The sequence below is a fragment of the Hippocampus bargibanti genome, linkage group LG05, assembly GCF_051943395.1.
Source record: "Hippocampus bargibanti isolate YZ-2025 linkage group LG05, ASM5194339v1, whole genome shotgun sequence".
Classification (NCBI taxonomy): domain Eukaryota; kingdom Metazoa; phylum Chordata; class Actinopteri; order Syngnathiformes; family Syngnathidae; genus Hippocampus; species Hippocampus bargibanti.
Window position 1 is genome coordinate 9,257,501 of NC_142738.1, and position 14,211 is coordinate 9,271,711.

The window sequence follows — 14,211 nt, forward strand, 5'->3', positions numbered from 1 at the left end:
ATGCAAATGAATGCACATTCACACTTTCAATTTGCTGGGAAATGGATTACGGACATCAACTGTAAAAAAAAAGGTTTATCATGCTCGAAACGTCTCAACTACCATGTGCAAAACAACAACAAAAATGACGATACTGTATACAAGGACTGATACAATTTTTTTGCTTCAAAATTCAATACGCGCAGATCAAAGCCAATGGCGGCAGTGAAGACAACGGACTTTCTCCATCAGACGACGGGAATCGGTTGAAGGTAAAAGCAGAAAACATTTTTTACCATTTTCACTCATTTGTTTTCCTGCTTAACTCATTCACTGCAAGCCGATGTGCAAAAATGTGTCCACTCCAGTGCCAGGGTTTTTGTCATTTTCAATCAATTGCAAGACCCACAGAACATTAAGTTTCAGGACTACATCAACATTCGAAACAGCAGTCGAAACTTTATACTCTCTTCTTTCATTAGAAAAAGAGTTAATTTCTAAATTTTATGGGTCTGGAGTTATATGAGCTTGAAATGAGGGCGGCTGTACAAAATACAATAGATACATACATATTGATGTATATAGCGCTTGAACAACAGCTGAAGCTGGAACAAACATTCAATGCAGCGTTACAAACTTTTTCTTTCTTCAAAAAAAAAAGAGTTAATTCCCAAGTTACATAGGTCTGGAGTTATCTGAGCTTGAAATGGGGGTGGCTGTACAAAATACAATACCTACATATTGATTTATATAGCTCTTTAACAACAGCCGAAGCTGTAACAAAGCCCTAACATGGACAAAAGGCAAATGCTGCCCCCTCGTGGAAGGGAACAACGTTGCCATCGCTTTATCAGCACCCCAGCAAGAAAAAGCAAAACCCGAAAAAATTTGGGAATGGCGCTCCACGTCATGTTTTTCAATTCCTGAAAAAAATGTGAATGCCAGTGAATGACTTCCACACTGTTCATTTGCACGGCGTTGCCATAGCAACAACAAATGTATTGCATCCAATAACGAAGCTTTTTTTGCATGATTGGTATCGTTTTTCACCCTAGTTGAAGCCATCCCTTCAGCGCGGCGGAAGTTCGGCCTCTTTGCATAACAGCACCATGAGGAACACCATTTTTCAACTCATGATCCACACGTTAGACCCACTGGGAGATGGTGAGCCCCTCTTCCTAACCCTCAATTACTTTATTGAATTATTACTTAATCGAGAAGTCCTGTACGTCAAATAGAGAAATACAAAACCACAATGGATCTGGATAATGACACATTTTCTACATTTTTTTTACTGTTCTATTATTTTGTTTTGTGCTGGTGCCAATGCCCGCAGGCAAATTCAAGGACAAGGCGGAGAGTCTGAATAATGTGGTGAGACGGAAGACCGAAGGCGATGTTGAAGCACAGAGCCAAGGTAAATCGCAATGGCACATCCTATTGTTCTCAAGGGCAGTTTCAAACAGAAAGAGGAGAAGCACCTCCCAAACTGGAATACAGCAATCCCTCGCTACTTCGCGGTTCGCCGTTCGAAATTTCAGTGCATCAGAGATTTTTTTTTCAGGGAATGAAATAAAATAAAATAAATAAAGTTGCCAAATGACTCGGAGGCTTTGTACATGGCTGTAGCTTGATTGGTTCCCGGCGCTGACGTCACCCAATGACAGAGCGATATACCATAGTTTACAGTCATGTGGATTGGCTGGGCATCTTCTCAGCTCTGCCTAGAAGCCCCCTATGTCTTATCATGTGGGTTATTATTTATTATATAAGTCTACTTTGTGGGATTTCATCTACCGCGGGTGGTCCTGGTCCCCATTAACTCATTCACTGCCAGATATGCATTGTATTGTATTGGAATGGATGTGCCTTTATTAGTCTCGCAGTGGAGAAATTAACATTTCACAGCACAAAAGTGATGAAAGGAATGAAAGTAGAAAAACAAAATACATGAGCTGCCATAAAGGCGGGCACTCGTGAGGTCTTGAAGTAAAAAGAACAAAAAAAACTAAATAAATAATATGACAGCATAGAGACAATATGACAACACAAAGACACAGAGAGACATTCATTCTTCAGGACTTGCTGTACCCTCTTTGTGATGACATGAAGCAGGTCTAGATGAAAGAGGAGAGGATAAAAGCGTCTTTCCACTAGTGGATCAGGGACATCATGGTGGAATGTGCATGTCGACTACAAGCTAAATGTTGAAAGCAAACATTCAGCTGTAGCATCCATTGACGAAAAGAGATCGTCTCACATCTCCTGTCCCAAATAAATCCGCTTCAATTCCAAGCCGCAACAGTGCGAATAGTATGCGCAAAAATGTGTTTTGTCATTGTCACTTGAATTCCAGGACCCACAGAATATTGAGTGTTCGGACTACATAAACATTCAATTCAGCGTAAGAAACTTTTGCTTCTCTTCTTTCATCAGGAAAAAAAGGAGTTAATTCCTAAATGATATGGGTCTGGAGTTATATGAGCTCGAAATGAGGGCAGCTGTCCAAAATACAATACAATATATACATATTGGTTTACGTATATGGCGCTTTAACAACAGCTGAAAGTGTAACAAAGCGCTAAAGTGGAAAAAAGTCAAATGCTGCCCCCTTGTGGAAAAAAACATTGCCAGAGGCCATGGCCAGCGCTTTATTGACGACGTGCAAAATATGTGTCCACTCCAGTGCCAGGGTTTTTGTCATTGTCACTCCAATTCCAGGACCCACAGAATATTGAGTTTTAGGACTACATCAATACAGCATTAGAAACTTTATGTTCTATTCTTTCATCAGAACGAGATTTAATACCTGAATTATATGGGTCTGGAGTTATATAAGCTTGAAATGAGGGCAGCGGTCCAAAATACAATGCAATACATACATATTGGTTTATATGGTGCTTTAACAACAGCTGAAGCTGGAACAAAGCGCTAACATGGAAAAAAGGGGAATGCTGTCTGATTGTGGAAGGGAATACACATTGCCAGAGGTCTGGCCAGTGCTGTATCGGCAACCAAGCGTGAAAGAACAAAACCCGGACAAATTCGGGAATGGCTCTCTCCACCATATTTTCAATTCCCAAATAAATTCATGAATGGCAGTGAATGAGTTAACTGCGAAAAACGAGGGTTTTGTGTAAATCAAGATCAGTCTCTTCCAAACAGCTGACCAATAGAAACATGTGATGTACTTGTTAGATGGAGACGGTGAGCAAGAGCAGGCCAAAAAGGCCAAAACCACTACAATGGGCGAAATTGAGAAGAACGAGCCACCTGACGATGAGAAGGTACTCACCGCCATGCAAGGCAAAAAGCCCCGAAGTCCATCTTTGATACCTTTTAATGTAAAGTCAACACACAGCATGCATCACGTTCCGTAATCCTTCCATGTGTCCAGTATATGTCTTCTTCAAACTCTTCAGGAAGACCAACCGGCGGGGGAAGACGGCTCAGATGAATCAAGCAGCGGCGAGGAGGACAGTGATGGAGATGACAGTGATAGCGAAGATGAGGGGGGCGAGGAGGAGCCTCTGTCTTTAGAATGGCCCAACACGCGGCGGAAACAAGTCACTTACCTCTTCTTACTTCCCATCGTCTTTCCTTTATGGCTCACCGTCCCTGATGTCCGCAAACAGGTAACCGCAGTCGAATACTGTAATCATGACAAAACCTGGATGTTAAAAGAAAACCAACACATTTTTTTTTTTTCCTAACTGACATCAGAAAAACGTTTTATAGCATCTAAAATACATGTAATACACACAAAACACGCAGGCTAATATTTTTAGTCAAATGCAAAACACCAATAAAATGATAAAGTGTGCTAAAACGGCAACAAAATGAGCTGCAAATTGGGGATTTTCAGAAAGTCCCGCCCCCAGTTCGTGACATCACGCCAAGACGTCTTGCATTGCTGGAGAATCCAAACAATGGCTTCAGATTCTGAGAAGATGCTTTCTTGTTACTTATCCAGTTATGAATATTGGATTGGATTGGATTTGCCTTTATTAGTCTCGCAGTGGGGACATTTACATTTCACAGCAGCAAAGTGATAAAAGCAATGAAAGTAGAAAAACAAAATACAAGAGCTGCAGGAAAGGCAGCCCCTCTCGCGGCGCCGTCTTGAAGTCAAAGGACGGAGGATCCGTCACGCCAGGACGTCTTGCCTTGCTCCAGAATCGAAACAATGGCTTCAGAGATTTCAGATTCGGAGGAGATGCTTTCCTGCTACTCATCCAGTTATGAACATGATTCAAATAGTTCTGAAGAAAGAAGGAAAGCATACATGTTTGTAATTGATTAAAGAAGTTCTTCGGTATCAATTCGAGCCGTCTGGAATCCAATGTAGCGCCTAGAAAATGCACAAGATGGCGCCCAAGCTCCGTTGGAAATGGGCTGAATTTTTCTGCTGGGAATTTGTCAACTTATGTATGGTGTTACCGCAATTGGTAGTATTGGTGCAACACACAACGATTCACCATCGCGTTATTTATGTTTTTTTTTACTTCTAATTTCGCCTTCAACACGGGTCAACACGATGTTTTCAGACCAAACAAAGTACCCAAAATGCATTGTGTGTCGCTTTCTCAGTCAGGGGCGTTCCTGACATGACGTGACGTCAGACATCTTCATCAACTCGAAAACAAAATTTCCTGAATATTCAGCGCGAGTCTTAAAATGTAAAATATAGCTACATGCGATGGAATCTTTGTAAAATGTGCTCAGTCATTTGAAGTCATTTTACAAATTATGGACACAACTTATCCGGAGGTGTCAGTTGTCCTTTAAATATTACTTTTTTTTCCTGACAGAAATCCAGGAATTTTTTTGTGCTCACCTTCCTGGGCTCTATTGTGTGGATCGCCGTCTTCTCTTATCTTATGGTGTGGTGGGCTCATCAGGTGAGCGACTGCGGAAACAGAGGACAATTTTAAATCAGAAAAACCCACCATTGATAGTCACATGCTAACGTCCGTCGGTTCGCTGACCTGAGGCATTGGGCAGGTGTGTAGAAGTAGACAGGCGCAGGGTTAGTGGGGCTTCAAGATCTTTTAACTCATTCACTGACAGACATTTGAAAAAATATGTCCACTCCAGTGCCAGGGTTTTTGTCATTGTCACTCAAATTCCAGGACAAACAGAATATTGAGTTTTGGCACTACATAAACATTCAGTACAACATTAGAAACCTGAGATGCTGTTCTTTCATCAGAAAGAAGGGTTAATTCCTAAATTACATGGGTCTGGAGTTATATTACTTTGAAATGAGGGCGGCTGTCCAAAATACAATGCAATACATACATACTGGTTTATATAGCACTTTAACAACAGTTGAAGCTGGAACAAAGCGCTGACATGGAAAAAAGGAAATGCTACCACCTTGTGGAAGGGAAAAATATTGCCAGAGGCCTAGCCAGCGCTTTAGCAACACCCAAGCATGAAAAAACAAAATCCGAACACATGCGGGAATGGGGCTCAACGTCACATTTTCAATTCTCAAATAAATTTGTGAATGGCAGCGAAGGAGTTAAACTCACTGTGTGAGTGTAAATGGTCCAAAAATGTACAGACACAGAGCTATAGCTTGGAGAAAAACAGCAGTATTTTGGCCCAACTGGAGACATTTGAAGGCCAAAATAAAATGCATCAAAGATGTCAAGATGTAACGACTCATGGATTACGGTTTCTAGGTGCTGAGGTGAAAGGAGAGGCTTTACTTTTGCCTTGCAAATTATTTGTCCATTCGTTTTTGATCCAGCTCTTAAAAGGAATGCCATTTGAATTTGAGTAAATGAAACAAATCAGCAACACAATCCTTGTAGTTGAACTCTGTTATAACCACACAGGTGGGCGAGACAATCGGAATCTCTGAGGAGATAATGGGCCTGACTATCCTGGCTGCTGGCACATCCATCCCTGACCTTATCACCAGTGTAATCGTGGCCCGGAAAGGACTTGGAGACATGGCCGTGTCCAGTTCGGTGGGCAGCAATATCTTTGATATCACTGTGGGGTGAGAGTTTTAATCTTATGGGCTCTTATTTATTTATTTATTTATTTATTTATTTATTTATTTATGTATTTATTTATGTACTTATGGGCTCTTATTTATTTATTTATTTATTTATTTAATGTATTTATTTATTTATTTATTTGTTTGTTTAGTTATTTATTTTTTGATTAGTTATTTATTTATTTGTTTAGCTATTTATTTATTTATTTCCTGTCAATGCCAAGTGTCCTTGAGAGTTTTGGAAGGCCTTTATAAATGCAATGTAAATACAAAAAAAAGATTTATTGATTTATTCATTTATTTATTTAATTCCTGTCACTGTCCTTGCGTTTTGAAAGACACTTATAAATGCAATGTAAATACAAAATAAAATATGTATTCATTTATTTATTCATTCATTTATTATTATTATTATTATTATTTTTATTTGTCTTTCTATCTATTTATGCATTTTTACCTATTTATTTATACATTTAATTATGTATTCATGCATTTATTTATTTATTTATGTATTTATGCATTTATATATGTATTTATGCATTTATTTATGCATTTATTTATACATTTATTGATACATTTATGCATTTATTTCTGTATTTATTTATGCATCTCTCTCTATCTAGCTAATCAGTTTTTATCTAGTTATTTATGCATTTATTTATGTATTCATTTATGTATTATTCATTCATTTATTTGTGTTTATTTATTATTCATCTATTAACTAAATAACCAATCTGTTAATTAATTAGTAATTAAATATCTAATTATTTAATTAATTACATCTTTTTTATTTATTATTTTTTTACATTACATTTTTTTTGACAATTGATACTTTAACGAAGCGGGATTGCACCACACTCAGAATTTACATATATTTATATGATCATTATATCGATATCTAATCGGTACATAAAGTAATGCGAAGCGGGTTCGGATATATCGATAGCTTATATCGATATTTTTTCACTCACACTATCATATAACCTTTACTGAATAATATAAATAAATATATATATATATATATATATATATTATATATATATGTATACATTTATGTGAGTCTGTGCATGTTTCTTTTGTACATTTCAGTCTGCCGCTGCCATGGCTGATCTACTCGTTCATCCACGGTTTGGTTCCCGTGACCGTCAGCAGCAACGGGCTCTTTTGCGCTATTGTCTTACTCTTCCTCATGCTCCTCTTTGTTATCATCTCCATCGCATCATGCAAGTGGAAGATGAACAAGACGCTGGGCTTCACCATGTTCCTGCTCTATTTTATCTTCCTGGTGCTAAGCGTCATGCTGGAGGACCGAATGATTGTCTGTCCCGTCTCAATCTGAAGGTTACGTCACATCATGCGGTCTCTCAACGCCTATATTTCCTCAGTATCTTGCACGTATTGCAAAACAATTAACAATTCATGCAGAATGGCATCGGAGTCATGTTGTATTTTCCGCCATGGCTGCATGAGTTGTTGGTAAATTCTCACTTTTATCGGAACTCTTTCACTGCCATTCACAAATGTATTCAGGAATTGAAAATACGACGTAGAGCGTCATTCCCGAATTTGTTCGAGTTTTTTTTTTCTTGCTTGGATGTCGATAAAGCGTAGCCAGACCTCTGGCAATGTTTTTGTCCCTTCCACATTGGGGCAGTTTTTCCCTTTATGTCCATGTCAGTACTTTGTTCCAGCTTCAGCTTTTGTGCTATGTGAACAAATATGTATGTACTGCATTGTATTTTGGACAGCCGCCCTCATTTCAACCTCATATGACTCCAGACCCATATAATTTAGGAAATAACTCTTTCTCTCTGATGAAAGAAGAGAGTCCATGGTTTTTAATGCTGTACTGGTTTCCTACGTTGCGTTGTAGTCCTAAAACTCAATATTATGTGGGTCCTGGAATTCAAGTGATTATGACAAAAACCCTAGCACTGGAGTGGACACATTTTTGGCAGTGAATGAGTTAATTTGAGACTATGTGCTTGATTGCATAAAAACATAATTAGTTCATTACAAATATTCCTTATCATGGCCACTATTAAAATGCTCTCACACACTACTGACATGACTTTGACACTTATTTTTAATCTTTTACATGGGGGCATTTCCTCATGTGTGAGAGCATTTGGGTATAAGTGCTTCAGCTGTTTGTGTGCAAGATTGTGTTATATTATGATGTGCGAGAGTATTTTAGTTGGGTGTGATAGTATTTCACGTAATAGTTGTATTAAGTTCATCTTGTCTACTACAGATTTTTTTCTTACAGTGTTTTAATATATATAAATATTTTTTTTAGTATATTTATATTATATATATATATATTTATTATTATTATATTTATTTATTATATATATATATTATTTATTATATTTATTTTTTTAATATATATAAATATTTGAGTAGGTTTTATGACAGTTTGAATATAATGTGTGAGAGTTGTGCGGGATTTAGTGAATGTGAGCATTACACTGTGAACTCTTAGTGTGATAGAGTGAATGTGAGTGTTTTATGTGTGAGAACATTTCTGTTGTATGTGAAGATTTTTTTCCTATGAGCATTTTACGAAGATGTGTGATGATTTCAATGAAATGTGAAAGACTCATTGATGTCGATCTGCGAGAAGCTGAAGCGACGTGAGTGTTTCAAGTCTGTTAATTTAAATTGTGTGAGTGGTGTGTGTGAGTGAATATATATTTTTTTATGCATGTGACCTAATTTTCCAGTGATAGGGGTGAGGGCGTTCCAGTTGTGAGAATAATTTTGTTGATGTTTCAAATGGCCCCTTATACAAGTGTACAACCATGAACAAAAACAGTAACTGTAGACCATTTTACAAAATATGGACACCGCTTGTCCGAAGTAGTCGTTTGTCCTTTAACACCCACCAATTAAAAGAATCCCATGTACAATCATGTTTGTGCTCTTTTATTACAGAATCAACGCAAATAACAGATCCACTTTTTCAACGTAGTTTCATATAAATTAGTAGTCCACCTTACAAATGATGAATAACAAACGTTCAGTAGTTAACCGTCACCGACACACAATATAGACATCAAGTGGTGAGTTTTCTGGTCGGCAAAGGGTAATAATGTACACAAGGATATCACAGTACTAAGAGAAGTTTGTGGCACAGTGACTCGTAAGAGTGATGTGAGGGCAGGGGACAGCTATTGTTTCAAACCTTGAACCTGATTTAACTTCACTACATTTAATTCTGTACATGCTTGACCGCATGTGAAAAATGTTACTAAACTGAATCCAACTGAGGTATTCAGTCATTTTCCTTTGATTGTATTGTACTGAGGGAATGTATCCTTAGTGGTCCCATATAACAAACGTTACACAACAAATATCAATTTAAAAAATATATTGCTTTAAAAATGGTAAATAAATCATATTAGTATTTTCCTTCTGGGTTATTTTGGTACATTGTAGAAAAGAACATGATAAGAAGTAATGTGTGTATATATATATATATATATATATATATATATATATATATATATATATATATATATATATATATATATATATATATATATATATATCTCATCTCATTTTCCGTACCGCTTATTCCTCATTAGGGTCGCGGGGGATGCTGGAGCCTATCTCAGCTGTCTTCGGGCACGAGGCGGGGGACACCCTGAATTGGTTGGTTCACTCTCACACTCACACCTAGGGACAATTTGGAGTGGTCAATCTGCCTGCCATGCATGTTTTTGGAGTGTGGGAGGAAACCGGAGGACCCGGAGAAAACCCATGCGGGTCCGGGGAGAACATGCAAACTTGCAAACTCCACACAGGAAGGCCGGACCGGGACGCGAACCGGTGTGCTAACCACTCGACTACCGGGCCGCCATATATATATATATATATATATATATATATATATATATATATATATATATATATATATATATATATATATATATATATATATATATATAGTGTGATGTCACGAAAGGCTGTGTCCTGGAGGGCAAATACATCCCCCTAAGATGGCTCCACCCAGAGAGAGTCTTGGCCCCATCTGGTGGAAGGCAGCAATTAAAACCACACACCTGCAGCTGATCAGGGCGGGATTGGCAGGCTAGGCTCTTAAGGCAGAGAGCCTCTGAGTGTGCAGCTTGGGGGAACGACAAGCTCGATTGCTGTGCTCTGTGAAGAAGTTGATTGCTGCGTGGAACTCATTGCCAGTTGGGACCACACGACTGGACACTGGATTTGAACCTAGCTAAGGTGGCTAGGCTACATGAGGAGGACGTTAAGAGGGGTGAGGCCTAGAGACTCTTGGAAAAGAACTCCGTCTTCAGTTTTACCTCAGAAGAGACTTTATTTGGATTTAAGCATCAGAAGAGACTTTATTTTGATAAGTATTGGAAGAGACACTATTCAAACCTTTGTTACTTGTGAATTCCCCCTGGAACCCTTGATTAAAACCTTTTGTTTGTATCCAAACCTGTCGTCCATTGCACTTCTTGTCCTGTCCTGATGAGAGCTAGCCTCTCATGATATCACAATATATATATATATATACACACACACACACACACACACACACACAGTATATGTCATTTAGTGTCTTCAGATATTAAAGTGTGTATGTAAAGTGTGTCAAGATGGAAAGGAATGCATTTTGCTTTTGGTAAAGCTGTATGTTAGACATTTAAAAAAAGGGGGATATTTACATTTTGTGACATGGCCTGGTCAAAGAAAGCCATTCTTTGGTTGATATGCCAACGCAGAGCTCATTTTGTCAAAGTGCTTGAAAAAAAAAAAAAAAAAAAAAAACTGCTGTCTAAAATTTTTCTTTACATTGAACAAGTCTCAACACAGGTCGCCGGGACCACAAAGTCAAATACATGATATTCGATATACTTTTAAAACACAGGTCATAAAAAAGTGTCACAACTGTATAAACAGTTGACTGGTAAAATACAGTGGAATTTCCTCAATATTTACTCAAGACTCACTACTCCGCACGTCTCAGCACTGAACAGTGAAGACATGTCATCATGGCAGTTGCTTTTGCATTTAACAGTCATCATCCCATTGTGCTTGTTAAAAAAAGCACAGGTGAGCTGGTCCTGAGTCAGATGACCAAATTATGTGTTTGTGTGTGTATAAACTGCTCCCAAAAATAGGAAACATTTGGAGTGTGCTGTTTAAGGATTCCCTTTTTTGGGGGGAATAGTGTGTGCGTGTGTGCGTGCGTGTGTGTGTGAGTGCTTATGGCATCTGGTTCACAGAGTGGGCTCCCCGAAGGTCTTCCTGCACTCCATGACCCCTACTCCAGGGGGGCGGTCACAATTGTGTGTCAGTTTGACCTGACCCGGGGTGAGGCGGTCATAAGCCAACTTGTACTCGCGGTCAAATGCATCTGCAAGGAAATAAGAATGATGGAAGATTATTCATTTTCATTCACCTCAAAGCAAATGAGTTATCTATTCATCTAAATATCTACTTTTCAGAGAGCCTAAAGATTTTTTTTAGTCAGCACATGAATGTCAAAGACGAAACATAACTGAAATGTGCAAATTTGGATATTGGAAAGCAATGTGTGATAAATTAAATATGTTGCATCAAAAATATATATAAGTAGCAAATGAAGTACAAATATGAATACTGAACACAAATACTGAAGTAAAAGTAATATTTGTGAATATGTTTGATGTCAGACTATGGATTGTACTTAACTCATTCACTGCCAGATGTACAAAAATGTGTCCACTCCGGTGCCAGGGTTTTTGTCATTGTCATTCAAATTCCAGGATCCACAAAATATTGAGTTTTAGGACGACATAAACATTCAGTACAGCATTCGAAACTTTAGACTCTTCTTTTATCAGAAAAAAAGAGATTCCTATATAATTCCTAAATTATATGGGTCTGGAGTTATATTAGCTTGAAATGAGGACGGCTGTCCAAAATACAATGCAATACATACATATTGGTTTATATAGCGCTAGAACAACAGCTGAAGCTGGAACAAAGCGCGAACATGGAAAAAAATGAAAAAAAACAAACAAACAATGCCAAAGGCCATGGCCAGCGCTTTATCGGCACCCAAGCATGAAAAAACAAAAATCGAACAAATTCGGGAAGGGCGCTCTGCATCATATTTTTAATTCCTGCTTAAATTTGTGAATGGCAGTGAATGAGTTAACAAGAAATTTCTTCTTAAAGGAAAAACAAGAATGGCAAGTCATACAATACGGATATAAGGTGATATTTTGTAACTTACTGATATTGATGTTGTTCTTGCCCAAAGACACCAGAGTGAGGAATAATAAATCTCTGTACAAGCTCCTATGTGGGACACACACACACACACAACAACACCCCGCATGAGTTTATTTCACACAAATACCCGATTGCAAAGTCAATTTGCACCTCCTCACCTCTGTCTTCTAAAACCCAGCTCAGGCCCCAGTAGCTGAATGATTTGGCTCATGGGTTGATAGATATCACTCTTCTTGATGCTCCTCACCAGACTCTGAAGGAGCTCCACTGTGAAGAGCTGGCCTTCCTCGCAAAGTCCTGAGCGAACCAGAGAGTTGGCGCCTGCAACCAAAACGGAGATCAGATTCCTCCCAATCATTGGCTCATTTGTCTCCATCACTGCAAATCTGCGACTTGAAGTCAAGCACTGATAAGGAGAGGCAGCCCAAAATTCAATTACGCGCAACTGGGCCATTACTTTCATGCATGATGTCATTGACTCGTAAGTATCACAAACAAAATCTCACAGGCTGAAGTACAGTAAATGAAAACAAATGGTCCCCCACGAACTTACAATGTGTGTTCCAGAGGACGTAACAAGGGTGGACTTTGTCTCGGTGCAACTTGAGGTTGTCCCACATGATCCTCACCAGAACCTGCTTGCTGTCCTCAGAGGAAACACCGGAAAAAGTCTGCAGATGGCATGAAATGTCATCAGTATTCCACGTACCGTATTTTCAGCACTATAAGGCGCACTTAAAAATATTACATTTTCTCAAAAGCTGATGGATCGATCGCCTTATCTTCCAATGCGCCTTCTATGTGGATCAATACTGTTTTTCGATTTCCTGGACATAGTATTTTAAATGTTCTGTAAAGGGCTTTGTTACAGCTGCAGCATGATATAAATATGGCCGCATTGCCTTGTATTGTATTCCGTTTAGCTTCGCTAGTCGATGCATAATGCAACCCCAGCCTCGATTGTAGCTTCTATTTCATTTGCCTTATAATGCGGTGCATCCGATGTATTAAAAAACGTTTTTAAAGAGGTAATTCGTTGATGGGGTGCATTTTACTACAAAGCAATTTATAATGCCGAAAATATGAATATGACAAAAATAATGTCACAACTCCGGACAAGTTGTGCCTGTAATTTGTAAAATGGCTTCAAATGACTTCTACTGGCAGTATTTTAATACGATTCCACCGCATATAGCTATATTTTACGTTTTAAGACTCGCTCTGAATACTCGGGAAGTCTAGTTGTTGAGATGGTGACGAGTCCGTACGTGACGTCATGAAAGGACCTCCCCCTGACTGAAAAAAGACGCATTGTAGCAGTCCTTCAATCATGTCAATGTATTTTGCTGTACATGTTTGGTCTGAGAACTATGTTGCACCCAAAAGCCGCCAGAAGAGGGCACCCAAGCTCCATATAAGGAATTTATCGAAACCAACACCCAAACAAATTCAGGAATGGCGCTCCACGCCACACTTTTCAATTCGGGAATAAATTCGGGAATGGCAGAGAATGAGTTGAACATTATTCAATATTAATCAGGCTCTACTTTTTATGAAAGAAAATATCCACTTTTTATTCCACAAAAAGCAAATGTTTCACTTACCCGATCGCCATAGCGACAGTGTTGTGAGGCCAGGATAAGCGTGGGCAGATTACTGGGCACCTCCAGCCTCCTAAAGAACCACACGAGGTTCCAGAAGACAATGGGGTGTTGGTCCACAACCCCCGGGGAGGAGATGGCCTCCTCGCCTTCGTTCACAAGGAGGCTCTCCAGTTCCTTCCAAAGAACCAAAGGACTCAGATACGGCACCGTCACTACGTCTGACGTCCCAGGATTCATTGGGGTAGTAACATCCGTCTCCGACATTTCGGCTTTGGGGTTGACTGATACAGATGTGGCGTCTTTGGTCAGCAAAACCGACTCCTGGAAAGATCTGAGAGACGACACGGTGGATCAGATTAAACAAGG

At 38.9% G+C, this 14,211-nt stretch overlaps 2 protein-coding genes across 5 annotated transcripts in view; one reads left to right on the top strand and one right to left on the bottom strand.

Annotated features, from left to right (window-relative positions):
- The window catches only part of slc24a1 (solute carrier family 24 member 1), a 13,579-nt gene extending 5,331 nt beyond the window's left edge, over positions 1-8,248 (top strand). Inside the window, exons 3-10 of one of the 3 annotated variants that reach the window (XM_088995972.1) lie at positions 186-251; positions 1,035-1,143; positions 1,316-1,396; positions 3,178-3,323; positions 3,402-3,614; positions 4,791-4,880; positions 5,826-5,992; positions 7,082-8,248. In XM_088995972.1, the coding sequence (XP_088852098.1) occupies positions 186-251; positions 1,035-1,143; positions 1,316-1,396; positions 3,178-3,323; positions 3,402-3,614; positions 4,791-4,880; positions 5,826-5,992; positions 7,082-7,331 (1,122 nt within the window). In that variant the 3' untranslated portion in view covers positions 7,332-8,248. The remainder of the gene's footprint in view (positions 1-185; positions 252-1,034; positions 1,144-1,315; positions 1,397-3,177; positions 3,324-3,401; positions 3,615-4,790; positions 4,881-5,825; positions 5,993-7,081) is intronic. The other 2 variants (XM_088995971.1, XM_088995974.1) reach the window with 2 other exon arrangements.
- Positions 8,249-9,503: 1,255 nt separating this feature from the next.
- The window catches only part of dennd4a (DENN domain containing 4A), a 43,611-nt gene continuing 38,903 nt past the window's right edge, over positions 9,504-14,211 (bottom strand). For both annotated transcript variants that reach the window (XM_088996273.1, XM_088996272.1), the window contains 5 exons: positions 13,846-14,176; positions 12,795-12,912; positions 12,400-12,562; positions 12,243-12,307; positions 9,504-11,378 (listed from right to left, as the gene is read on the bottom strand). In XM_088996273.1, coding sequence (XP_088852399.1) covers positions 11,242-11,378; positions 12,243-12,307; positions 12,400-12,562; positions 12,795-12,912; positions 13,846-14,176 — 814 coding nt within the window. In that variant the 3' untranslated portion in view covers positions 9,504-11,241. The remainder of the gene's footprint in view (positions 11,379-12,242; positions 12,308-12,399; positions 12,563-12,794; positions 12,913-13,845; positions 14,177-14,211) is intronic.